The following is a 26,991-nucleotide window of genomic DNA, read 5'->3' as shown; positions in this document are numbered from 1 at the left end:
CCCTGCCGCCTCAATAGCCGATCATTCACGAGCCGACATTCCCCCAGTCCGAGCGCATTTACGTGAGTTACGTACTATAAATTACGTAGCACCAGACATGCTCGCGGTAGCTGCGCCAAAATTTCAACGCAACTCCTACATGAATGGTAACGGGGGGGGGGTGTCTCGCGAGCATGGCGATTTCTTTTCAGACCGGGCATAGTCTCGCGGTGTTTCAGCCCAGGAAGCATGCTTTTTTTCCCGAAATGCCAACGACTCTTGTTTTACACCTCTTCAAAGAGAATAGTTATAATGAACAATTATTGCGTGTAGTTGATGCAAGTGATCTAATAATTAACATATTGTCAAAATTGTTTCTCATTTAGATCTCAGGTTTTGGTGCACATTCAATTAGGAAATTTGACGCGTTAGTTGTATCCATGGCAACCAAAATGTCAGCGCTACCACCACTGGCTTGAGCGTCGTTTTATTTCCAATGTCAGGTCTTGTCTTTTATATGGACGAATAACAAAGCTTATTTTCAAGCCATATACATTTTGTGTGCCTATATATTATCATGGAGGAAGGGTAAGATGTGACTTTTAGTTTGAAAAACTTTATTTGCTCTAAACTTACTTTACTGCATACCATAGATGACCCCGTTGCTAATAAAATATAACCGTTGTGTTTACCTCCACAGATGACGCAAACAAGTTTAAAAATGTCCAAGCAAGTAAAAAAAGACGGCCGAGGAGACAAACAAGCCTTGAAATCCACAGGAATCCACAGCGAGTAAGCAGAGGAACCTCTTGACTCTGGTCTATTATGTGTCTGTGACATCATTCAAAACAAACGAATATGCATGACGTCATGTTAAAAAAAAATCGCAGGGCAGCGTGATTGTTGTTGCTTCTTTGTTGGTCTTATTTCTTCTTTGATGGGTACTGTGTGTCGTGGTCTTATTTTGCTTGTTGTATTATATTGGTTCTCTGTTGGCCCCGTCTTGGGTTAATGTTAGTCCTGTGTAGATGCTGCGTCGGCCCTTTGTTGTTTAAGTGTACTAACACCCTCGTATGTGATTAAAGGATGACACAGTCGCCGAGGCTCTTCACGTTGATTTAGTCCTACGAATGGTAACCGTAGATTCATTCAAGCGCTGCTATCGACCAAAACTCACGCCCAGTTATTCCACACACTGACTGACCCCTTTGATGTTCAAGCTTCTATGTCCCGGCTGCTCTCTCATTTGAAGTGTTCCTTTGACTCTTTGGGGTTTCATCTTGAAAGACACAGACACGTTAAAACTATTTACAAAGAACGCTGCAAAGCATCCCGGGAAGTGCGCAGCCTCACCATCTTTTTAGCACTTAAGCAAGCAAATCTGTCTTTGTAGTTTATTTATTTGTCGTACAAATGCTTATTACAATAAATGGTATAATGTTGGAAAGCCTATTTATTCCCTTTTTTATTGTATGCCACATTAGTAAGGAATGTGCATTTGGGAGATGAGCAGCAGAATTTAGAATTTCCAACATGTCCTGTTTCTTTAACCTTCAATCAGCAAATCCACAAAACAAAACAAGTCAGTGACAACAGCAAGCAAGATGTGCTATATATATCTGGATTTAGCAGATTTGGCAAATTTTTCATGAACACAACGCACATGCTTAGCTGTGTTACTCATCCCACAAATGCATGTTCCTTACAACTGTGGCACTATTTAAACAGACTTTCCAGCAGTATAAAGTTTATTGCCAAGAATCATTGTTACAACAAACAAATACAAATGAATTTACTTTTTGTGCTGCGTGGTGGTGATGTGTTGATTTTGGAATGATTTTGCTTTTGTTCTATGTTCTATTCTGCGTTTGGCCCTATGTAGTTTCGACTATGTTGATTTTGTCTTGCTCCTATGGTGTTGCTTTGTTAGCACTGTTTTGTGCCCACGGCAACTAAGACTTTCAATAATACTAGCTCGAATGTCATTTTATGACTACCTGTTATGTCGGGTCTTCCAGTTTGGTCAGACTATTAACAAACACGGCATTTTTTTTTTTTCGTGTTGAATGAGCTGTGCCTATTCAGTCATAATGGAGGAAAAGTAAGCTGTGACTGACTAAAAAAAAATAAAAAACATAATTGTTTTTGCAGGACATCATGTAATCTGAGGAGGCTTCAGGCCCTGCTTGCCAAAGAAAGCCCCAAACAAGAGGTGAGGGAAAACAAAGCATGCCGTTTTGATGAAGATACAAAGAGGCTCATGTTTCCTCAGGTGTGTGTGTGTGCGTGTAAGAACAATAAGTGGGTTGCTCCGTGTGTGTTGCAGGTGTCGGGTCAAAGCAAAGCAGGCGGCGGCAGATTCCGCAACCCGCACCCTCCCAAAGACAGCTATGGGGAAGTCTGTGAGCTGGAAAAATTCAGGTTCAATTTAAATTCACGGAGCTGTCCTGTTATCTTGTGACCCAAGTTTAGAAATCTTGAAAAATTATTTTCAAAATGTTGATTTTATATTCGCGCGTCTATATTGCGTTTTTTTAAAATATATATTTTTACACAGAACCGCCTCTCTTATTTGTGGATGATACAGACACAGTGAGAAGCGAGTAGTGAGTTTTTAGCAAAAATTGCAGAATAGGTTCAAAATTAGAATTCGCGAATAGGTGAATTCACAAATGCCGAACCGCAACCCTGCGAGGAGTCGCTGTTATCGCTAAAATCGATTATTCGCTCAGCCCGAACGTACCATAAATTGTTGGTGAGCATTAAACTACAACGACCTCAAAACATAACATTCCCTCAAAACACATTTGCCCCACACAAACTCCGCCCACATAAAGGATTTTTTTTTTTTTTACCAACAAAAAAAAATTTGAATCTCGCAGAATGGACTTTAATGTGCACTTTTTATCCATACATTGGACACCGGGAGAACAGTAAAACATGCCGATGAAGCACATAGTCATTCAGCGCCCAGACTCACCGGCCACGCCTCTTAAAGGCGCATGCACACCCAGACATTATGCTTGCTTGCACATTTTTTTTTGTGTATTCAAATATATTTCCATGTATTCTTATACGCTTTCAAGCATGTCAATATGACAATATAATATAACAGGAGGGTAAATAAAAAAAAAAAATTAAAAAAAAAGCTTACAGTATGTTCCTGTTTCAGCATGACATATAGAGAGCTGAGATGTTTTAGCAGCCACCCGTTACAGAATCTTTTTGCAGACATCCTCACCTTGCTGGTCAACAACCGACTCTGCAGGTAAAACACAATCTGTGTGGGTTCTTTAAAGTGGATATGAAAAGTCTACCCACTCCTGTTCAAATGGAAGATGTCACTTTGTCTTCTCGTCGCTGTACAGTGATTGGATGGAGCTAGCCCCGCCCGATTGGGCTCTCAGAGTGCTGCTGTGTCTGCGTTTGCTCATCAGGGATCGTCAGCATCAGGTGAAAACAGTGCTTGAGGTCAGCGATGCTTCCACATGTAGCATCTGTTCATCTAAATATCTTCTTCTTTTCAGAAAATGTTCCATCGTCTCCAAGGCGGCTGTTCACTTGCCAGGGTACAAAAAAAAAACCACAAAAAAAAACCCACAGTGAATTAAACCAGGGATGTCCAAAATCTTTCCACTGAGGTCCACATTCAGAAAAATAGAAGGAAAATTGTGGCCCGCTTCAAAAGATTTGGATTTTCATGACATTTGCTGGTCAGAAGCTGAGCTGTAATGCATTTGTTTACGGACAAGGCATGTGGCGAGAGTGCGAGGCAGTTACACTTCTTGTCCCGTACCTAATATGTTTTTTATGGGCAGTAATTGCCCCATCATACTTGAATAATTGTCCCTGCGTTTGGCCTGAGGTCAAGGAAAGTTTGTGGCAAGATTTTGCAGACCACTTAAAGTGACACCGAGAGCCGGATATGGCCTCCGTGCCTGGAATTTGGCACCTGTGCTATAGGTCTACATTTGCTGAGCAGTTAAACATATTTAAAGGGGAAAAAAAAACAGTCTAGACCAGGCTCAGCTTGGTGCTATCAGCATGAAAGGCCGCTTAGTATTAGTGGGATGATGAAATATTTTAAAATGTGAGGTATCCGGTAACATTCAAATTTATTCACCATTCAAATTGTAAATACAAGTAGCAAGTTTTCATTAAATTCCAAATCAAATTTGTTCAACTTTAGTTTTGGCATTAAGAAACACTGGAACTAAAAAGTGATAGCTTGTAATGTTCAATTTTAATTACTTAAAAAAAAAAGTTTTTTTAAGTTGTGAGTTATTATTCAACATTTTAACTTTTTCTCATAACCTGTTTATGTGGGCCATGTTTCGTTTCAATTGAAAAATGTACAAAATTTCCTAAACCTTTTGTTTTTTAATTTTAAATAAAAATGACAGTATCTTGTAGCATTCAACTTGATACAATTCGAATTTGATAGTGTTTCAACATTGACATTTTTTCATCAACCTTTTGACATCTGCCGTTTTTACTTTTATTATCAGAATAAAACAAAACAAGCAAAAAAAAAAAAAAAGACATGCCCGAGACCACAAATGGACCCGAGCCAGACTTCGGACACCCCTGACTTCTCCATTCTTCTGGTGACTTGACATGTTGTCTTCTTGTCTGCTGTGTCAGTATATGAAGTGTGTTGCTGACACGTACTTAACATGTGGCCAACCAGCGCTAGCTGCACAGTCTCTGGTCACCATGAGCTGTGAGTATTGATTAAAAATTTAAAAAATTAAAAATAATGACCGGTACGTTATAAGTGTGATCTTTTTGAGCTGTGCTGATTGCTGTGCAGACATGTTCCAGAAGCTGTCTGCTGTGGACGATCAAAAGGTCTGGGTTATCGAGAGTGGCATCCCCAAGGTAAGTATACAGTGATGCCTTGACTTCCAAGTGCTCCAGCGTAAACATTTTTTTGTGTTACAAGCCGATGCTTGGTCAGTTTTAAGAGGGAATGGGACAACGTGTCGAACGCAAATACAGAATGAGAGCACTCAAAAGGAGCTGCTGTTGGCCACAACTCACTCCCAGACGCTCACACGCAAACTAACCGGCCAATGTGACACTAGCTCCTGATGTCACTCACGAGGCCACGCCCCTTTAAGTGACACCTCCAAATATTCTCTCTTATGATGTTTTTTTTTTTTTTCAATTTGATATAGTGATTTTTTTTATCGATGAGATGGTCTTTTTTGAGGGTGAGCTTGAACAGATGAATTTAATATCTATTCATTTCAATTGATTAAGTATACCAATAAATTGAGCGGTGAGCTTGTTCACAGAGCAAATTAAAAATTCAAGGTACCACTGTTACTAAGTGCACACATATGACCCTCGTATCTTCAAGAATGTTGGCTCATTTATCTTTCAAAACATTCATAAAGGTCTGGAGAAAAATATGTGAATAAAAACATGGTGTCCCGTGTCTTGGCTTTCACTCAAAATCAACACAATTCCTGATTCGTCTCAATTTGCTTCCTCCAAAGTTGGAAGAATATCACTGAAGGTCTTTTATGTTGGTTCTGTAATTTTCTTTGTTAGGTCTGTGTTGGATCTATGATCTAGCTTATGGCTCCGCTAGGTCCAATTTAATTATGTATTGGTTCTGTGTTGTGTCTATGTTGGTTCTGTTTTTGCTTTATAACGGAAGGATAATCCTAAAAGTTTGAAGGATGTCAGATGGAGACTTCATCCTGTTTTCAAATGTTTTTTTAAATATTTTTTTTTCTGTTGTGCCGTCGTGGTAGACGCTGGTGAAGCTGCTGTCCACCACAGACAGCAGCGTGTTGCTTGGAGCCCTCGCAGCGCTAACCACCTTGGCTGAAAGGTAAAATTGCTATCATTATGTCGTAACAATGGTCGGCGGTCAGAGTCAACAAGGCCCTCCCTGCTGGCCTAAGCATTATAAAAATCACGGACCTACATTTACAACCTAAATTTTAAAATGTGATCCATTCAGTAGTGATTCTCTTGGCTGCATTACAAGATTTCAGTTGCTTCAGCTGCTTTGTATTGCCATCAGTGGTGGAACGACATGGTGGCCAGGGATGGGCGCGGCCCCCCCCCGGACACTTTCTGACCACCCCACATCTCGTAAATATGTTTGTTTTTCTCCAGTCCACATTGCAGAGCTGAGATAGGGGAGCTTCCCATTGTGGAGAATCTCGTGGTCATCCTACAGGAATACGACCTGTCGTCTAAGTGGTTGGTTCCATTTGATGTTTTTAGCAGAAGATCCAAATCATTTAGTGCGGCGTTGTTCCAGGATGGCCGCAGAGCTGCTGAGGCTCCTCTCTCCGGTGCCGCGCGTCAGAGACGAGCTGAGGGATGCTGAGGCTGTGCCGGTGCTGCTCAGTCTGTTGCATGCGCCCCATCTCAAACTGCTGTGGAGCGTGGCCTGGGTCCTGGTGCAACTCTGCCAGGATGCCCACGCCAGGGTGGAGGTGCGCAGCTGGGGGGGCGTGCACACGTTTTTAAGGCTGCTCGGCAGGTGAGAGCAAGTGTTTGGTATAGGGGTACCTAATGTTGTGACCAAAAGGTATACAGTTTTGGTCGAATGCTAAATTTTACTCCAAACCATTAGGGGGCAGCATTTGTCATGGAGCAATACTGAACTATGTGTATTACTTATAAACATACTTCATTTTATCGTTTGATAGTATTCAGGAAGTTTTAATATTTTTTTCTTATTTTTGTGTTGATTAAAGAGAAAAAAATGGGAAACTTGCTAAGGTTACACTCATTTTAAATATAAAAAGTATACACATTGCCTGAGATTCAACACATTTAAAATAAAATAATTGCAAAATTCCTGAGATTACACAATGTTGAATAAAATAAAAAATATAGTCAAAATTTAAAAAAAAATTGCAATTTAACATACAATGATGACATTTTAACATACAATGATGACATGTGAAACTAATGTATTTTTACAAAATAAACATCTAATTAAATTGTACAGGTTTGCTTAGATTATAACAAATCTAAATAAAATAAAACAAAAATATATCAAATTTATATAACATGATGTGCTCAAAAAGTAAAACAACGCTCTGGAATTATAGTATACAATTTTTAAATAAAAAATAAAATGATGACTATTCACATTACAAGCTTATACAAATCAATAAAAAAATAATTAATATAAACGACACACTAACTTCCTGAGATGATAACGTTTTTAAATAAAATTGTGAAATAAACAAACTTCCTGATATACTGTACACATTTTGAATGGGAAACACAACATTGAACCAATTTTAAAACCAAATTATACAAACTTCCTGAGGTTATAAAACTGCAATTAATTCATGAATGTAAAACAAGCATAAAAATATCCACGCTAACGAGAAGAGGATGCAGTAATCACATTTTTACAGTGACAGCCAGTTTGACTGCGACCGCTTGTCCATCGAGAAGCCGTCGAGTGCCAACGCCAGCAGCCGCGTCCACAGAGAACATACGAGGGAAGAGCTCGGACCTCGCGAGGTTGCCGACAGAGCCGTGGCCCTGCAATCAGGTCAGGCAGTGCACATCAACAACAGCACAGACGAGAACATTTCTTCAAGGTTAGAGGTCAAGCTGCAGTGGTTCAAGTTAGTGATTTGTTACGTGAAAAACAACATCCAATCTCCCCAGGGATGTCTTATCAGAGGCTGGGAATGTAAACATGTCATTTCCTGCAAGGAGAATCACAATCACATTGCATAAGATGTGACTTGCTGTAGCTCCGAGCTTGTTTTTCAGTAACTAAAGCGGTCATGCTTTCAAATAAACATCTTAACTTCATTCTTCCACTGCTTAATAGCTGCTCCATCGCTCAACCAATTCTAATTTAGTCAAAGAGCAAATGTTTAGGTTGTTTACAGTAGGTTAGCTATGACTTTTCTTAACCCAAAGACCTGATGTTCCCAAAATGTTGGACTTTAGTGGAAGTCAACGCTAACATTTTTTTTTTTTCAAGAATATGTTCTATGCAAGCCCACTAGTTGAAACGGGGCATTCTGATAAATATTGCGTTTGTGGAATAAGTGTTAATCCACTCGTTTTTAGCCATCTCAGGGGGCGGCCATTTTGTAACTTCTGTCGACTGAAAATGACATCACAACTGCTCACGACTAATCACGGCTCAGATTCAGAATACAGGTCCTTGTGAGCAGCTGTGGTGTCATTTTCAGTTGACAAAAGACAAAATTGCAGCCCCTAGAGATGGCCAAAAACGAGTGCACTTTGCTGCTTAATTTATATTCCACAAATGCAAAATTAATCAGAATTACGTGTTTCAACTAGTGGGCCTGCTGGGAACATATTCTTGAAAAAAATATGTTTGGGTTGACTTCCGCTTAAAGGTTAGAGTGGGTTGCGTTAAGTCAAGGTTAGCGGTTTGTGGTTGGGTTAGTGCTTTGGGTTAGGGTTAGTGGTGGTTAAATTAAATTAAAATATTTTATCTTTTTTTCCAGATTTTTTAGAACAACTTTTTGGTAAAAAGTCTTTTTTAATTGAATTTTTTAAAAAAAATCAAGACAGTGGAATGAGGTGAACAGTGGGAGTTGCTAAAATTGGGTTCTGTCTCCCCATTATAAAAAGATTAAACAACTATAAGATACTTACAATTGTAAGTGCTTAAGGTTGGGATAAGGCTACCGTTAACATTTGGGATTAACGGTTTAGGGTTTGGTCTGGGGTTAACCCACTGGTAGCCACCGGGTGGCATAATCGAATGTCATCTGAATGGCCTTGATTATGTCATATTTTAGCTAGCGGGACTTGCATTTGGCGCCAGACAATTCTTAGACAGTTGAAGCATTCAAGAGTGTTCATAGATTTGTTTCTCAAGCACATTGTACACATTAAATTGCTTAATAATGCCAAATAATAACAGACAACTTGGGAACAGATAAATAGTATCAATTTGTGAAAAATATTCACCATATTTGGACATATGAGGTTTCTGTCTAACAGCTATAATATAACAAATATCACTTTTTTTTTTTTCTTTTTTGGCAGCCTGCTGCACAGCTTTGACTGAGCTCAGCCTCGAAGACTCATGCGCTCATCACATTGTGCAGGTCAGTTTATAACAACATATGACTCCAAAACAACATTGATTCCAGTTGACTTTCTCCTTCAGGAAAACGGAATCCATATCCTTGCCAAACTGATTTTACCACAAAATTCTGGCACAAAGGTGACGTCTTTGCAAGTATGACTTATATGTGATATATGAGCTATGACGACGCGCATTTTATCGTGACATGAGCCAATGTGTTGACAGCGTTACGCATTCCGGGCACTGCGCTTTCTCTTCAGCGTGGAGAGGAACAGACATCACTTCAAGAGGTACTGATAATATCATGCCAGTCAACTTGAGGGGTGTTAAGTAGCTTGTTTGTTTTCCTCCTTCCAGGCTCTTTCACACGGACCTTTATGAATCATTTATTGACGTGGGCCATTACGTGCGGGACCTGGAAGCCTATGAGGGTCTTCAAATCAAAGTGTCACAGTATTCGGTGAGAAATTAACACAAATCCATCCGTTTATCAACCTGTTCTCTTTTCTTATTGAATTCTTTTTTGGGGTGTATTACAGGAGAAAGAGCTGGAGAGCCTGCGAGAGAGCATCATGGCTGTGGACCGGAACCGGCCCGTGCTCAAGATGATTAATGGCTACGCCGTACTGGACCATCTTGGCACTGGTGCCTTTGGAAGCGTATTCCAGGTACAGACTGGTCAGCAGTGTCAGTCCAGAGTTGTTTCACAGCTTTCATTGAATGTGTAGAGATTTTTTTGTAGGTTCTCAGTAAGGCTTAAAAGTCAATTTAATTTATAATGTATACAGTTTAGAGGGGATTTTTGAGGATTTTTTTATTTTAATGGAAGAAGTTTGGGGGGAAAATCATTTGTATTTCAATCATGAAAAAAAAAGAAGCTATTTTGACCCAAAACAATTACCAATCAGGTTGCATGTTAATTGGAACTGCACCATTTCACCTTAAAGTAGAAGTCAACCGAAACATTTTTTTTTTTTCAAGAATATGTTCTATGCAAGTCCACTAGTTGAAACAAGGCATTCTGATAAATATTGTGTTTGTGGAATAAGAGTTAATCCACCCGTTTTTAGTCTTCTCCGGGGGCGGCCATTTTGTCACTTCTGTCGACTGAAAATGACATCACAACTGCTCATGGCTCAGGTAACGACCAATCACGGCTGACCTGTTTTCTGAAGCTGAGCCGAGGGTCTGGGGTGTCATTTTTAATCGACAGAAGTGACAAAATGGCCGCCCCCAGAGATGGGTAAAAAGGAGTGGATTTTGATGCTTAACTCATATTTTATATTAATCATATTTCCTTGTTTCAACTAGTGGGCATGCTGGGAACATATTCTTGAAAAAAATGTGTTTGGATTGATTACTCCTCTAGCAATTCTCTCTTCCATTGAATTTGTAAGTCCATGGATAGTTACTTCCTGTATCTCATTTGAGGATATATTACAATCAACCCTCATAGATCCTCATTTTAAGGATGCCGGGCAGGTTCTCAGTAGGGTTGTGGTCAGGGGATGGCGGTGGCGTTTTTCTCCCTATACACCCATAGCACAGAATGCCATATACAAGGACTTATGACCGCCTTGTGACATCACCACTACACAATTGCTTCCAGTTACTTCAAACAGAACAATCAAAATAATGGTTGGGTAATTTGCCGCATGTTGCCTTATCAAATCTCAAGACATTATCTGATTTCCGTGACACTTTGAGGTTTCAGGTCCGTAAGCAGAGCGCTGGGAATATGGTGGCCCTGAAAGAGGTCAACCTCCACAACCCGGCGTTCGGCAAAGACAAGAAGTCGCGGGACTGTAACGTGGAGAAGATCATCGCGGAGTTGGCCATCATCAAAGAACAGGTCAGAGCTTTTTGGTTGTTTTATTCAAACCACGTGCGGTCTTAGTTGCTCCTCTTGATGTGCCTGTGTATAGTAATCCCCCCACAATATTCACCTATTGCTCTCCTGCTATATTGCAGACTAGTCTGTGAAATATTGGTGTTTTTTTATGTTGAAATACATTTAAAATGACCTTTAGTGTGTTTATTGCACCATGTTGGAGTCGTATTTTAAAGATCCCATGCCATCAAAATCAATTTTATCGAAAATGTTGGTCTTGTCTAATAAAAGCACTTCAATACTCATTACAACACAACAGTGAATGTTTCCACGAAAAAAAAAAAAATCAATGAATAGGGGAATTTATCAATTGTGAATAGGCAAGGGAAGACTGTAAACATCTTTTTATACGGTCTCTTTAATGTGGATTTTCACCTATTGTCGGTGGAAACGTAACCCCCCCCCCCCCCCCAATGAACGCGGATCACTTTATTGTGCAGATGGCCCACCCGAATATCGTCAAGTACTACAAGACCTTCCTGCAAGGTGAGGCTCTCTTCTGATTATCGCGAGGAAGAAAATGCCGCCTGACTTGACTGGCTCGCCCTTAGACGACAAGTTGTACATCGTGATGGAGCTGATTGAGGGAGTTCCTCTGCTGGAGCGATGCACCTCCCTGAAGGAGAAGCAGCAGAGCTTCACTGAGGAACAAATCTGGAACATCTTCATCCAGGTAACAAACTTTTCTGACGATTCACTACGTGTATTCTCATGTTCAAAGTAACCGTGTGTGTATGCTAGCATAAAACATGACAACAGGAGGGCTAATTATTAAACCTGCAGATCGTGTGACTAAAGTGTCCGGTGGGTGTCACGTCTTCCACAGATGTGCCTGGCCCTGCGGTACCTCCACAAGGACAAGCGCATCGTCCACCGCGACCTGACACCCAACAACGTCATGCTGGGCGACAACGAGAAAGTCACCATCAGTAATAAGCATCCTTTGAATCCATAACACGGCACTTGTTTCAACCGGCCTTCAGCGGCTTTCTTCTCGCCCGCAGCCGACTTTGGCTTGGCCAAACAGAAGCAGGAGAACAGTAAGCTGACCTCGGTGGTGGGCACCATCTTGTACTCTTGGTGAGAACAGACAAGTTAGACAACTAACATTTTTAGGAGCGTTTATAGCAGTGTTTTAAGAGAACGCGCTACTGGTTTTCAAAAAGAAATCAAAGACAAATCAAAACGTGTGCGTGCGTGTGTGTGTTGTCGCTGTGTGTCAGTCCAGAGGTGGTGAAGAACGAGCCATACGGCGAGAAAGCTGACATTTGGGCTCTGGGCTGTATCCTCTATCAGATGGCGGCATTGGAGCCGCCATTTTATAGCAACAACATGCTATCGCTAGCTAGAAAGGTGGCCTACAAACACACACACACACAGACATGCACATGTGTTGACACCTGTCACATTATTGTTTTTGTGTTTCTGTAGATAGTGGAGGCCATCTATGAGCCACTGGAAGACGGAATTTACTCTGAAAGGCTGGAGGACATGATCACATGGTGCCAGTACAGTATTATTAAATTAACACATACGGTCCAAAAATCCTCTGGGGTTTCTCTCTTTCCTCAAGTAGACAAAAGTGGTGCTTTATTTTCTCCAATCCTCTTTCAATGTAGATCTATTGGAGATTCTTCTCCTATGCCGTGTTTGAACTACACAGGTGCTTGAGTCCAGATCCAGAGCGACGTCCTGACATCGGGGCAGTCAGCTCCCGGATCGCCGACCTCACGATGAGGCAAATGGACGCTTTGTACGCTTGCCACTATGCGCTGGAGAAGCGAGCCGAGCGAGACAGGAAACGGGCGCAGAGGTACTTCCTGGAAGGGCGCCGGAGTGGGAAAAGCTGCTGCCGCTCAGTCCTGGCTCAGGTAATCTGGGTTGGAATTCGGAGTACACGCATAGCAACTGTTAGCGTCTCAACCAGTTTTGGGGTAAAAATGGGTACGATTTTCAGCTTAACCCTTGTATTGTGTTGGATTCAAGTTGACCCCAGAATTGACTTGGAAAAACGGGTCGATTTTGACCCCAACACAACACAAGGGTTTTAAATTAGGCCTCATTTTCAGTATATGTGTACTAGGGCTGTCACTCATGAATCTTTTCATAATTGATTTTCCTATTGATGATTCCATCGAGAGCTCTGAAATTGTTTTTTAAGATACACTTTTTCAATGTTCTTCCAGAAACAAGCATTCACAACAGCTGAATGTGTGCACTTTCCGCCAAGCAACCTGGAAGAGAATTTCAGTCCAGGTAACAACTAAATTATCTTCATTGAACATAGACTTGGTGACATAAATGAGTACATGTTAATATTTTTTCAGATGACGCCTCAGATCATGAAGAAGCAGAGACTAAAGATGCACAAGGACGATACTACAGTGAGTTGCGTGCCTGCAGTTTATTTGACAAGCTTTTATACACCTAAGAGTTTTTTTTTTTACACCTTTAAGGGTCAATATCTGCCGCCTGTGTTATACCTCATCTACCTCTATGTGGGCAAGTCAACCTTTTGACTGTATTTACACTATGCGGTTCAAGTGACGCAATTCAGTTTTTGTTTTTTTTTCTCTGAAGTTGCACAATTGCACAATAGAAAAAAAAAATGAAATCAGGTATCAGACTTCTTCAACTGTCGATAAAATTTGCGTACATAGTGGATAGCTGTCATTATCTGTTTTCCATAAGTATTCAATATGATGTTAATGCTAAATAGCTTACATTAGCGGTTATATTACTGGACATTCCGCCTATCCGACAGACCGGTCCGTCTATCCGCCTTTGACGGACACCTATTTTGTAGGCGATAAACGGTAGAAAACTTTAAAAAATATGCAGACTAAGTAAATGACGAATATTCGTCTGTGGCAGATATCTGATTGCAAGCGTTTTTGGCAAATATCCCATTTCTGCTATTTGCAACCAAAAAACATCCGAATTGTATCTCTTGAACCATGTTCTATAAATCCATCCTTATTTGATGTCATGAGCTGCTTCCAGAAGTACTTTTTATACGTTTCTTTGTGTCCTTTCAGAAAGGATTTAGCAACAGGGAGGGTGAAATCGAAATCAGGTACGTTTTGAATGTGATTATTTGCTATAATGTTCACTTTGGGGATCTCAATTCGGCCTGGTTATTGTCGCCGTGTCAGGAATCTGCGTCTCCCAGCGGAACCTTCGCCAGATAGAGGACCCAATCCACAGGTTGCTGGTGCAGCTGCACAAAGTGCTCTATATCACTCAGGTTCATTTCACACACTTTATTTCACCATCGTAGAGTCTTCTTCCCACAATGAAATCTTAATTCAAGGCAAACTTTGATCACCTTTCCAGCTTCCTCCAGCGCCGCGTCACAACGTCAAGAGGCGGCTCGTGGAAAGGTTCAAAAAGTCGCTGTTCCAGTTTGGCAGTGACCCGCACAACCTGAAGACGGAGCTCAGCAAGGTTGGCCATTGAGCTTCCATTTGGACTACAACTGCGGTTCCTTGCCGACAATTTTAAAAGGGAAGTGTCTGTGATTTTTCTTTCCTGCAGCTGGTCCAAGCGTCATGCGATCTGATGGAGTCTGGCTCCAACAGTCCAAACTTGTGGCCTGTGGCGCTTCCCTTCAATGGAGACGCTGACGAAGACTCAGGTACGAGTGTGGTTTACAGAAGAAAAAAAAGATCCCAATAATGAGAATGATTGTGCTTCTGCCTCCCACAGCTGACAGTCTGAGGGAAGGAGTCACGTATCAGCAGATGCAGGTAGAAAATGTATTTATTTATTAATATTATTATTCAGAGGTGGCAAAGTACTCACACTCTTCACTTACGTAGAATAGAAAATACCTGTGTAAAAAAAATAAAAATAAAAAAAAGTCGAGCAAAACGTGTCCATTTCACTATGTAAGTAAAAGTGAAAAAAGTATAGACTGAAAATTATGTAAAAGACTTTGAAGTAAGATAGCTATGAAAAAGATGTATGCGTAATTCTAACCATTCATATTAATAAATTCCATCCTCACCGATTAATTTCGTCTTTATTCACATCCGCACTTATCCGGTGCAATTGCTACATGTAGCTAGCTAGCTAGCTGTGCTTCCACCCGGATAAGACAGCTTCCCTTCGGATAGTCCTGCTAGCGTGGCTGCTTTAGAGTGCCTCGGTGATGGCCGTGAGTGCCCACACGTAACGCAGAGAAAGCCAGACTTGACAGATAATGTGCGCCCGCACGTCATGGGAATGAAGGCAGTCTAGCAGGTTGGGGCGAAATGCTTGAAAAAAAAAACGGTTAACTTTCCCTCTCTCTTTTTTTACTTGTGATGTCTGCGGAGATAGGAAAAAAATATCGAGAACAGATTTCTGTTTTCAAAATGTAGGAAGTAAAAGTGTTTCCCAATATATTTACAATATGTTAAATTGTGTATTTAAAGCCGTTTAAAAGTAAGTAACAAAGTATTTATACTTGTCTACTTCCCACCTCTGATGACAATTGATCAAATTTGATGTTCCTGAAACCCCGACGTGGTTGTCCTCAGGCCGTGGTAGAAGAGCTGCTGGACCAGAGTGGCTACTACCAAGATGAGAGTGGCAGGTGCGTGTCGCCATGGCGACAAGCTGCTTCCTGTGTGGGCAGCGAGTAGGTTGCACCAACACCACTGGGTGTCTGGGCGTGTGGGTGTGCGCGTGTGGGTGTTTGTGTGTGCAAAACCGCAGACCCAAATAGAAGTGAAGAAAAACAAGTTTATAGAGGAAATGAGCTCACAAGTCAGGCCTGTTCTGTCTGCCGCTGACACAAACACAAGCACACTAGCTTATAGTAACTGACAGCCAGGATTTAAGATTAGGTACACTTGAGTTGTGTTTTTGCATTGTGATTTGAATTTTCTTGGTTCATTGCAAACTACTGTTAATTTGTAACCGTCAGTGTGAATATACAGCATAATAAAGTTAATGTCTGTAATGATACATGATGTTCAATATTTTTAAATGGTACATACAAAAACTTTTTTTTTTTAATTCAAGAATATATTTAAAAATGTAACCATGAATACAATAAATGCAGTGTTTCAATAATAATACTTAAAATACACATTTTAAATAAATGAGAAATAAAATATATTTAAAAAATAATAATATAAGCTTGAATATAATTTTCAATGAATGCTGGCGAGCTTTGATTGTAAATGTATAAAATTATGCATGCAATTAGTTTCATGTTATGAAATAATAATAATAATCCATGTAGATAAAAACTTTAAAATGAAATTAAAATTTCAAAACAAATAATATGTTGCAGAAACGTAATTTGCAAAAGTGGTTGAATTATTTTTTGGTGACTATAAGTGGCTAAACCTATGCCGGACTATTATGACTATAAATGTAAAAGTTATTACATAAAATATGCAAAATATATGATGGACATTATTATTATTTTAATACTGTAATAACACTAATAATAATACATAATAAAGACAAGTTTATTAATACATAAAATAATTTTTAAAAGGCATACATATAATAACATATAATTCAGGGTTGAGTAGTTTTGAATGTAACTATACATTTATAAAATAATGAATTTAATAAGTACATTTTTAAAATGTATCTCATAACCATACAAATTTACAAATATTTTTATAATAGTTACATTAATGCATAAATAATTTTGACTGACTAACCTGGTTTAGTTACCAGTACCCTTTTGAGCCACAAGAGGGAGACAAAAGATTAGAAACACTTCTATGCCTGTAAAGTATAGTTGGTGCTTCCTTTTTCCATGACCTTGATTAATGTTCAATTCTTTGTGTTGATTTTAGGAAGGCCAAGAAAAGAAGCGAGCGCCGTCCGCATTCAACCTCTTGAGTCACAAATGCCCATCAACCACCAACCAACATCAATTTGAACTCATTTAATAAGCTCATCAGGCCTTTTCTTATTTCCACCAATATCATGTGACAAGTATGAAGGTAAAGAAGCTTTTGGGCTTTTAACTACACGGAAAAATATCCATTTTGCACAAAATGCTATTTGTGTCCTGTATAAAGCATTTTGTCTACGATGCCTTCCGAGTGAATCTGAGCATTATTATTTAAACATGTGACCACCCTAAAAATGCTATGCGCTCTATTTTGTCAAACAAAAGATTTGCACTGTCAGTGTGCGTGTTTGTACTGTCATGTAGTGCCATGATACACCTGTAGAGGGGAGTACGTTGCGCTAAAATGAACTGCATAATTAAATCATTAAATATTCATCTGAATATTATGAATATAGTCAGCAGGGGTCTGTGAGAGTTAAATATTTTAATGACAAAAAGTACACATCATTGTTAAGCAAGCTGCTCTGAGATGAGGCTTGATCTGTTTTTAGGAGGTTGCCATGGCGACGCTGCTTTCGACAGAATGGAACAACTGGAGAGATGCTAAGTTTAGGTACCTAATACAATGGAAACTTAACAGTCTAAGCTCTTCCAAACTTGTTAAGGCATCAAAAAAAGACATTAGCTTTAAACTACAGTACATTATTGAATCAAAAGTGCAAATTTGGCAGTTTTACTCACTTGTTCTCAAACTGGGGTCCCCTAGGAGTTTGGGGGGGGGGGTCCAAAAAATAATCTGCAGTAATTAAATGGTATCATTTGAAAAAATCTATATCTACATATGGGACCTTTGCACCATTTACATAAAAATCAAATAGTCTTGCCTTATTTTGCTTTGGGCCAATTAAAAGCTCAGATATGATTGCGACTTATTATCAAATGTGAAATGTCTATCAATTTATTCATTTATTTAGTTATTTATTTTATTGAAGTCCTATTTTTACAGGAATAAAGTCCTATTTTTTCCTAAGAACCAAATAATATGAGTTTCATCCATGGCTGTTTTGAAAAAGTATGACTTTACTCTTGTAAAGTAAAAAGTTTTTATATAGCAACAAAACTAATCTTTATTCTTTTCCTTTTATTCGTTATTCTTCTGTGACTCTAACATACCACAACTATCTTGGAAAAAAATACGACTATATCCTTGTAACATGTACATTGTTGTAAAATTGTGATGTTTTAATTCTAATAATGACATTTCCTGTGCACCCAAAAAGTTTTACAATCGGTTTTAGAGAGCAGCGGCGTCTTTTCAGAATAAAAAGCTTTGTAATCTCAATATACTGGTTCTTGTAAAGGCTATGACTTTTTTTCTTTATTCTAATAATATTACAACTTCTCTCTAAAATATGTAACTTTTTAAATTCTTATGGTAGGCCTACACATGGTAGTCACGTTTAATTGCTGTTAGGATGATGAGTGGGCTCTTGGGGAAAAAAAAGATCTCCCCTGGACCCCAAAAGTTTGAGAAGTAGCTGAGTGTTGACGTTCCACGTTAGAGACATGACATTGAATGGTACTGTGTGCGGTTTACACGTGTTTCCGCTCACATGCATGCTCACGGGCCCACATGGTAAGTCAATTATGAACTCACCTCGGAATCTTTTTTCCCTTTTTGGAAAAATCCAATTACACAAAGTCTTCTGTTCAGTTTTTTCCAATAAGGCGGCATACTAACAAGTGAACAGTATTTGAATGGAATGTAAACGTTTCCCATAAAATATACATTCTTGGAACTTGTCAAATGTAAACCTCACAAAACATAAGATAAGATGAGCTCTGTTATTGTTTTTTTTTTTGTCTGCATTACCCTACTGCAAGTGCTCATTCTTAGTCCACCAATCAACACACAGCACTAGGTCTAGCCCCGCCCTTTTTTTGACGGTGCCAAAAAGAGGTTCAGAGCAGATGTTATATTTGCTACTCTGTGGATTTGAGTACCCAGTGGAATGGAACCGTAATACAGTTGCTATCGCTCTCTACCATTTTGGACCTTTTTATACTTGGAAAAAGGTGCAAAGTGTTAACAAGCAGTCCAAAAGTCCTACTTCGTACCTTGACATCACTTGAGGTAAAACAGATCCATGAGCTGTCCTAGCAATATAAATACAGTCCGGACGAAACATCTTAGATAAGGTTAGCTTTTTTGTTGTTGTTGTTTCCTGAGATGCTCAAGTTGACGACCGCGTCCCTCGACCGTTCCAAGAGTTGGCTATGGTCCTTGTTTTCCGGGACCTCGTCCAGCATCTCCTGGATCAGGGGCGGCATGCAGCCTGGGATTTCCATCTTCAGGGTGACCACACGCTCGGCTCCTGAAAAAACACACACGGGACTTTTTTTTATAGTTGTGCTTCTCAAACTGGGTTGTAGCTTACTACTTATTACTATAACAACTGGCATCCCTGGCAAGGGATGGGGTTTAAAAAAATAAAAATAAAAGCGAATAAAGAAAACCGGCATAATATTAGGAGAATAATGTTGAAATGTGACTTACTTCCCCATGTTAAACTTTATCTTGGAAAAGTACAAATTTATTCTCAAAAAAATGACATATTCCTTTCTCCAATTACTGTAACATTGTGACTTCGTTTCCCAGAAAAAGGTGTCTTTTTCATCCCTATGGCATTTAGTGGTGCAAGTGGTGGTTAGGTTTCGTTGGCGAAAAATCTATTTCCTGTTAGTGGTCCCTGCACCCCAAAAATTTGAGAAGCCCTGTTTTAAGCAGTGTGCAGATGTTTTTGGGTACCTTTAGCGCTGATGCTGCGCAGGTCTGTGATCTTCATGAGCGCCCTGGGGAACAGTAGCTGAGCGCTGGGCCGACGTTTGCGCGAGTAGATCTTCAGCGCCTCCAGCAGAGGCTCCTGTAGCACCTCAACCTTGGATGGCTCCTTCAGGTCCTGCCGATCTGCAAAAAATAAAGGAAAAATGCCGCTTTTGAGTCTGTGAGGATTGCCACATGCTTCGTTTAATGTGTTGGTGCTCCATATGGTCAAGGAGCAGTTGTTTAAAAGTTGAGAAATAATGTACTGTAACAGCAATGCTAATTTCCATTAGCGCATCTATGGCATTTTGCATTATATGTTAACCTTATGCTATCTGACTTTTGTTAGACAAGATTATGTAACTTTTTTAGTGTTTAAATATGCATTTTTTTGATGTGTCAGTTTAGGAACGTACCCTCAGTCCAAACTGTTGTTTACTAGCATAGCTTTGTGTCTGACTAAACAGGGCCAGAGTTTAAGCGCAAAACATCAATTTTTGAGTAAACTGAAACAAAACCGTTGTCAATTGGGGGAGATTTTAGGTAGTTCTAAATATTTTCTGGTGGAGAGGGCGGCCATTAGCTGCAAATATTTTTATAGGCAAGGCAGCTTTATTTATAGCGCATTTCATATGGGTAGCCCAATGTGCTGATTCACATCATTAAAAGTGCAACATTTAAAAGCATTCACAGATAAAAGTGTACAAGACATTGAAAAGCGAAGAAGTAAAAAGTAGCTTACTCAAATTATTAATAATGAAGCGCTTTGAGGGCCTTAATAGGTCTGAAAAGCGCTATACAAGTGACAGCCACAAAAGCGTTCGACGAGGGTTGAAAGTGTATTGACAACAGCATGCGGTACCTCCAGAAACGAGGCAGATGGCGCTGAGGAGTCCGCTCTCCGTGTCGTCCATCTGCAGAGGCAGCATCTGCCCGGCGAAGGTGAAAACTGGATCTGTGAGTGGCCCAAAGCCGGCGTTGTGGAGCTGAGTTCGCGTCAGCGTCAGGCCGTCCGAGAAGGTCATGGTGTCCTTGTCCGGTGTGTAGCGAGCACAAATCCTCAAAATCTCCACAGCCAGGAGAGAATCAATAACAAACTGAACGGGATCCATTTGTCTCTAGTTTGACAACAAATTTATTCAAGATATGTATTTTTTCCTCATTTTCATACGGAAGTAACTCATGTTCATATTATTAAAAAAAAAAACATGATTTCAAATCTGACACCAAATTTAATCCAAATCCTACTTTTCGATTTACGTCCATTATAAATGGACAACAGGGAGCCAGATTCAGACCTACATTCCAATTTTCTTTGAAATCTTTGAAAGTTTCTCACCAGCATGTCCAGGCAGGCAGCCCTGAGCAGGGTGATCTGGTCGGCCATGTTGAGGCCGGTGAATCCCGGCACTCTCTTGGCAAACTCGACCACCTTGATGATGCACCTGGTGGCCAGCTCGCTGAACTTGTCCCAAAGACCCAAGTCCAACCGAACCCTCTGCTCAGAACTGGACTTCTACAAGGAGAGGAAGGCGGCCAAAGTTTCTGTTTTCCATTCTAATACGGATTTACTCAACGCTATGATCAATACTATGTGAAAACGCAACATAACTGCGTACGACTGTGTAGTTCAAAATATACATAATAACATGATATAATAAAAAAAACATTTGAGGGCGAAGAGCCTAATCCGTGTATTTGACACGCCCCCTAAAAATGTTCATAATTCCCTATAGATGCCACAGGATGGTGGCAAAGCATTACTTTTGTCAAAATGAAGCTCCTCAACTTACTTACACATAGGTACAAAAATGCCACAAGATGGCGCCAAAGCAATTCTATTATTCCGCCAACACTCACTGTGGTGTATTGTCCGAGTTGGCGTAGCGAGGGGAACGTGTCCCGGTGCGCCCGGCAGATCTTCTCCACGATGGCGTCCAACTCGGCCGTCATTTCGTACGTGTCGCCGATGGCCATCTTTGGAACTTCTTCCTCCTTCTTGGCCTTCTTCTGACTCGTTCTGTCGTTCCTCACCGCTGAAGCCAGCGACATGTCAACAATTCAAATTTTAATTGTTATTTGAACGCAAAATTTTAATGAAACATTTTTATTGTAATTTGGTACAAATCTTTAATGTAAAGTTTTTATGCTAAATTTAAATGTAAAGTTTTTATTGTATCTATGTAACCTTATTGATGTTGATGTAAAATGCTATAATTTGAATGCTAAATTCTTACTATAATTTTTAACGCTCCGTTTTAATGGAGACTTTTAATGGCTTTTTGAATGATTCATGTTAATGTCAACATTGTAATAGTTTATTTTAAAACAGTTTGTTTTAAAGTCAATCATGTTAGTAAACATTAAATTTGAGTCACTCAAAAATATTTTTCAACTCAAACACGGTTGTGACTGAGACCATTTTTTTTAAACTCAAAACACATTTGCATGTTTGCAACTCAAAACACATTGGTGACTCAAACACATTCTTTAATCCGCAAATGTATTTGTAAACATGTCAACCATTTGCAACTCAAACATGTTTGAAATTCAAACACATTTTTCACTCTAACTGTAAACAAAATTTTAACTCAAACATGTTTGTGACTAAAACCCATTGTTAACTCAAAATTGCTTATAAACCTCAAATATGTTTGTAACTAAAACACATTTGTAACTCAAACATGTTTGTAAATTGAACATGTTCTTAACCATCAAACATGTTTATAACTCAAACACCTTCTTAAACCCTTTAACCCCCCCCCTTTTTTTTTTAAAACTCAAACACATTTGTAACTCAGACACATTTTTAACTCAAAGACGTAACCAAAACACATAACACAGTAATATTTTTAACTCAAAACATGTTTGGAACTCAAACACTTTTCTAACTCCAACAGTACAAACCCGACGACACTGTTTTTTAAAGTCAAACATGTGTAACGCAAACCCATTGGCCCACGTTGTCCCACTGACTGGGGCACATGTGTGTGGATGCTATTACGCAACAGGCCACGCTGCCCTACTTCTTCTTGTTTCTTCTCTCGTTGTGTGTAAAGAGTCCAATGTGAGGAGCTCATGTTACGTCCTTATTCCATCCTCCCGTATGCGTGCGTGTGCGTGTATCAGCCTGTGTGTTTGCGCACCATGTGACGCCGCTCTTATGTAATGGACCACAGCCTGCCCGCCTCCGCGACATGTGGCCACAGCTTGGCCAATGACAGAGCTGGGCTGCTACGTAATTCACTCACACATACACACACACATGTGTGCACTAGGCTATGTGGGTCACTAACACATTTTTTGCAGGCACATGCACTGGGATTTTTCACGACAGGTGCGCAAGAAGAAAAAAAAGGGCAGTCAGCGCCAATAATTGAGATCATTACAGTCTGACGTCTGACGAGAAGGCTTTCGGTTGGCACGGCAAAAAACACGTGTGTACTGTGTTCGCGCGCAGGGCACACACACAGATACACTCATTAAAGCGGAAGTCAACCCAAACATTTTTTTTTTCAAGAATATGTTCTATGCAGGACCACTTAATGTTACGTTTGTGGAATATGAGTTAAGCAGCAAAATCAACCCATTTTTAGCCATCTCAGGGGGCGGCCATTTTGTCACTTCCGTCAATTGAAAATGACATCACAGATGCCCAGGGCTCAGACAACGCCCAATCATGGCTCTGCTTCAGAAAACAAGTGAGCTGCGAATGGCTGTTACCTGAACCCTGAGCGTCTGTGCTGTCGTTTTCAGTTGACGGAAATGACAAAATGGCCGCCGCCTGAGATGGCTAAAAACAGGTGGATTAACTCTTATTCCACAAACACAATATTAATCAGAATGCCTTGTAATGCCTTGAAGCACATTAGGTTGCCTTGTGTATAAAATGTGCTATATAAATAAAACTGCCTTGGCTTGCCTTGTCTCAACTAGTGGGCCTGCATAGAACATATTCTGGGAAAAAAATATGTTTGGTTTGACTACTTCTTTAAGCCTGACAACAACCATATATGCCATACTTTGAAGGGTTGACGTGTCATTTTTCTGTATGGGACACTTACATTTAATCAACATGACAATACAACGACAGTAACAGCAAGAGTTAAGCGTTACGCTAGCATAGATGCCTCACAAGTGGCCTGTCTCCCCCTCGCCCCACTTCTATTTTTCGAGTGTGTTTAGGAAACACTGGTCCAGTAGCCACATAATGTTTCCAATGGGGTAACAATCTTTTATGAGTCACAGCGATTAACTGTGCTGGAGCTGTGTGCCGCAGAACAGCGAGGGGCACAACTCTCTCAAAGACTCAAATAAATGCCCGGATATCAAAACACTTCTGCATTGAAATTATGACAAAGGGGGGGGGTGTTTTTTAATTTGTTAAATATTGATGAATTAACGAAAAAAGGGCACTTTTCTCGTCCAGGGCTAAAGGGCTGGTGCACATTTGTGTTAAGGGAAGGTCCCAGTGAGAAGCTGATGAGTTCATGTTGTCAAATTCTGAGGTTTACTCTCAGATTTGAATAAAGTGCCTTAGAAAAATTTAATATACACACAGACACTAAAGTACTTAATTGAATAAACGTGTACTTTAAGTACATCAAATGAGATCATAATACAAGAAAGCTACAGCAAATAGTCAAGGCTTTCAAGACAGGGTAATGGTTTCAAATTAGAGATTAAAGCCTGAGGAAGGATTTCAAATTAGGGTTTCAAGACTGTGTTAGGATCTCAGCTTAGAGTGCCAAAACGGGGTTAGGCTTTTATATTAGGGTTTGAAGGCAAGATTAGGACTTCAAGATAAAACAAGGGCTTCAAATTAGGTTTTTAAAATCGGATTATGTTTTCAAAATATTTGAAATCTGTGTCTTTCAAATGTGTAGTAGCGACGCTAATGCTAATGCTAATGCTAATGCTAGGCATACAAGTGTGCGTTTGCACTTACATTGTTGGGACATGCCGACAGCCAAGCACTTGTGTAGCCTGCAGTACTGACACGTGTTCCTGGTCACCTTGGTGATGACACACTTCCTGTCTCGCTGACACGTGTACAACATTTTCTTCTGGACGCTGCGGCGAAAGAAACCCTGACCGAGGGAGTGGAACATTAGGTTGGAAAACAGCTAGCCCGTTGCTAGCCTCAATGCAGCAACTACAGTGCTGCCTTGACCGAGAGTTCAATTCAAATTAAAATGACTTGGAATCACAAAATTATGAACTCCACAAATCCACAATTTCTATTGTAGCATGTTTTTAATCAAGAAAAAAAATTATTGTCTAATATGGATTGGAGCGGTTTGGAGAATGGATGGATAATATAAAAACATCACAGATTAAGGTAGAAGAGAATGTCAAGAAATAAACTTATTTTACAAAGCGTAATTACTGGACATACAGAATTCCCCTGCTGACGCTCCCCCAAAAAGGTTTATAATTTCCCTGGATGCCAACAAATGGAAGCAGGGCACTACTTTTGTCTAAATGAAGAGCCTCAACTCACTCAAACACGGTTCCTTGGTGCCATGACACCATAAAATGGCGGCAAGGCACCACTTGGGTTTAAATGAGACCCCTCAACTCACTTCAACATACTTCCTTGGCATCGAGATGCCACAAAATGGCAGCAAGATACTGCTTTTGTCTAATTTAAGCTCCTCAATCACTTCAACATCATATTATTCTAAAGTAACAGTGCTCTGACATGAGTACAATTTTCAGATACATTACCCCCCTCTGCCGGAAAGTCAAGGTCTCGTTGTGTTACCTTGCAGCCCTCGCAGGCGCTGACTCCATAGTGGTAGCCCGATGACTTGTCCTGGCAGATGAAGCAGGGTTTGTAGGTGCGAGCTGGCGGAGGAGAGGCGGTGCAGCTGCTCAACGTGTACTCGCAACTGGACGAACTGCTGGGGCTTACCATGGCTGCAAAACAGAATTTCAAGTAAATATTAGCATTTGAAATGAAGGTTTCAAGCCTGAGTTAGGGTTTCAAGTCCGGGCTTTTACCCTGGGGTAGAGTTTTAAATTAGGGCTTAGTCTAACCTGGGTTAGTGTTTAAAGCTCGGGTTTTAAATAAGAGGTTCAAGTAATGGGAGAAAAATTGCCGGTTTCATCCTTTTGTTTGTTTGTTTGTTTTTTACACATTAACGTATTACAACATAAGACAAAGATAATGACGTTCAAACATCCCTAGTGGTCGGGCACTAATTTTAAACCTGGATTAAGATTTCATAATAAGGTTTGAAGCCAGAGTTAGGGTTTCCAGCCAGTATGTTTTCAAGCCATGGTTAGGGTTTCAAATTAGGATTACACTTTCATACATGGCTTTCAAGGCACAGTCTGGATTTCATTTTACAACCGGGGTAAAGGTTTCAAATGAGGGTTTTTAGACAAGGTTAGCATTCAACAGTAGGGTTTCAATTCAGGGAATAAAGCCTGGGTTATGGTTCACATCTGGGTTATTGTTTCAAAATTGTTTCATGACGGTTTGGGTTTCAAATTGGGGTTTTAAGACAACTGTTAGGGTTTCAAATTTAGGATTTTTAGTCTTTCTTAGGTTTCAAATTAGATCTTTAATTCATAGAATCTAGCCTGGGTTAGTGTTTCAAATTAGAGTTTGAAATTAGGACTTCAAGACAGGCTCAGGTTTTCAAAACAAAGGTTCGTATTAATTACCGTAATTATGCGTGTCCTTCAAGTGGCAGACAGGCAGACAGCATACGTCAGAATTCTTCCAATATTGCGCACTTTTCATATTTCATGACTTTCATTATGACGTGACGTCATATGTACTTGCTGCTTTAGCATAAGAGAAGGCCAGTGAAAAAAAAACAAAAATAGAAGGCCAGTGCGGTTCGTTGCCGCAACGCTGTCGTTCCGCTCACGTCCCCTCCGCTGCGCGGTGTACTTACACTGCCAGTGTCCGGGGAAGAGCTCCGGCAGGTCGGCCGCACTGCGCAGCTGCCCTCCGCGGTGCTCCGAGTGACGCTCCAGGCGCCGCCGCCGTGTGCAGTCCGGGCTGCCGGCGATCACCGCGCAAGGGCTCGCCGGCTCCGCGCTGCCGAACATCTGCAGGTCCATGTAGTCGAACATCTTTTCTTCGTCTTCTTTTTCATACGGCCGTTATTATTGTTGTAGATGATGTTGTTTTCTTTGTCGGTGTCAGCGCTCCATGGAGGCCAAGTAGCAGAGTTTGTTTTGGACCGAACCAAAAAGTTGGACGGGTCCACTTGAGGACGACAAGAAGAAGAAGAAAAAGGAGTCAGTACACTCGGTCTGAACTCTGCGTGAACCGCCTCAGTGCGCTGCCCTTCAAATGACCCACACTGACGTCACAGCACGTTCGGCGCAGAGATTTTGAATCCTTTTTCTTTCTTTTTTCTTTTTACTTTTTTTTTTTCTATCACATTAAGAAAGTATTA

At 40.3% G+C, this 26,991-nt stretch overlaps 1 protein-coding gene, 1 long non-coding RNA gene and 1 pseudogene across 8 annotated transcripts; 1 reads left to right on the top strand and 2 right to left on the bottom strand.

Annotated features, from left to right (window-relative positions):
• Positions 1–256: 256 nt before the first annotated feature.
• nek10 (NIMA-related kinase 10) lies at positions 257–18,088 on the top strand. 4 transcript variants are annotated; one of them, XM_086037165.1, is made up of 36 exons: positions 257–567; positions 680–771; positions 2,131–2,191; positions 2,306–2,400; positions 3,152–3,247; positions 3,348–3,432; positions 3,507–3,548; positions 4,624–4,702; positions 4,793–4,860; positions 5,745–5,824; positions 6,115–6,201; positions 6,263–6,487; positions 7,380–7,519; positions 9,007–9,068; positions 9,131–9,202; positions 9,275–9,339; positions 9,407–9,509; positions 9,589–9,717; positions 10,764–10,901; positions 11,381–11,426; positions 11,492–11,613; positions 11,767–11,869; positions 11,945–12,020; positions 12,164–12,293; positions 12,372–12,442; positions 12,604–12,811; positions 13,127–13,196; positions 13,268–13,324; positions 13,397–13,442; positions 13,979–14,016; positions 14,096–14,187; positions 14,277–14,387; positions 14,478–14,577; positions 14,649–14,689; positions 15,464–15,519; positions 16,745–18,088. In XM_086037165.1, exons 2-36 carry the CDS (start codon positions 680–682, stop codon positions 16,788–16,790), a joined length of 3,132 nt encoding a protein of 1,043 aa, XP_085893291.1. In that variant the 5' UTR covers positions 257–567; the 3' UTR covers positions 16,791–18,088. The 4 variants fall into 4 exon arrangements, 3 of the variants coding, with proteins under 3 accessions (XP_085893291.1, XP_085893290.1, XP_085893292.1); XM_086037164.1 differs by lacking the exon at positions 16,745–18,088 and having other exon boundaries at positions 15,464–15,568; XR_015087743.1 differs by lacking the exons at positions 13,397–13,442; positions 14,478–14,577; positions 14,649–14,689; positions 15,464–15,519; positions 16,745–18,088 and having other exon boundaries at positions 14,277–14,303.
• LOC147143351 (uncharacterized) lies at positions 11,545–15,598 on the bottom strand. Of its 3 annotated transcripts, none has more exons than XR_015087746.1 (5): positions 15,406–15,598; positions 14,950–15,251; positions 14,745–14,773; positions 14,269–14,656; positions 11,546–12,816 (listed from the first exon to the last, which is right to left on the bottom strand). It is a non-coding gene; the product is annotated as an uncharacterized LOC147143351 (long non-coding RNA). The 3 variants fall into 3 exon arrangements; XR_015087747.1 differs by having other exon boundaries at positions 14,758–14,773; XR_015087745.1 differs by having other exon boundaries at positions 11,545–12,816; positions 14,745–15,251.
• On the bottom strand, positions 17,216–26,867 carry LOC147143349 (retinoic acid receptor beta-like; annotated as a pseudogene). The gene is made up of 8 exons (XR_015087744.1): positions 26,482–26,867; positions 25,338–25,492; positions 24,519–24,660; positions 21,431–21,606; positions 20,910–21,086; positions 20,433–20,637; positions 19,556–19,714; positions 17,216–19,121 (listed from the first exon to the last, which is right to left on the bottom strand). The product of XR_015087744.1 is annotated as a retinoic acid receptor beta-like (transcript).
• Positions 26,868–26,991: the final 124 nt, after the last annotated feature.

The sequence above is a fragment of the Filicampus tigris genome, chromosome 8 (genome assembly GCF_054856515.1).
Source record: "Filicampus tigris isolate MCC_2025a chromosome 8, RoL_Ftig_1.0, whole genome shotgun sequence".
Taxonomy (NCBI): Eukaryota; Metazoa; Chordata; class Actinopteri; order Syngnathiformes; family Syngnathidae; genus Filicampus; species Filicampus tigris.
This window is presented reverse-complemented; position numbering and strand designations above follow the sequence as displayed.

What these genes read in the sequence shown, in the direction of transcription:
- nek10 (XM_086037164.1), top strand. Translation starts at nt 680, where the DNA reads ATGACGCAAACAAGTTTAAAAATGTCCAAGCAAGTAAAAAAAGACGGC. An exon ending in AAGAAAGCCCCAAACAAGAG is followed by an intron (nt 2,192 to 2,305) that starts GTGAGGGAAAAC and finishes TGTGTGTTGCAG; the next exon opens with GTGTCGGGTCAAAGCAAAGC. An exon ending in CTGGAGGACATGATCACATG is followed by an intron (nt 12,443 to 12,603) that starts GTGCCAGTACAG and finishes TGAACTACACAG; the next exon opens with GTGCTTGAGTCCAGATCCAG.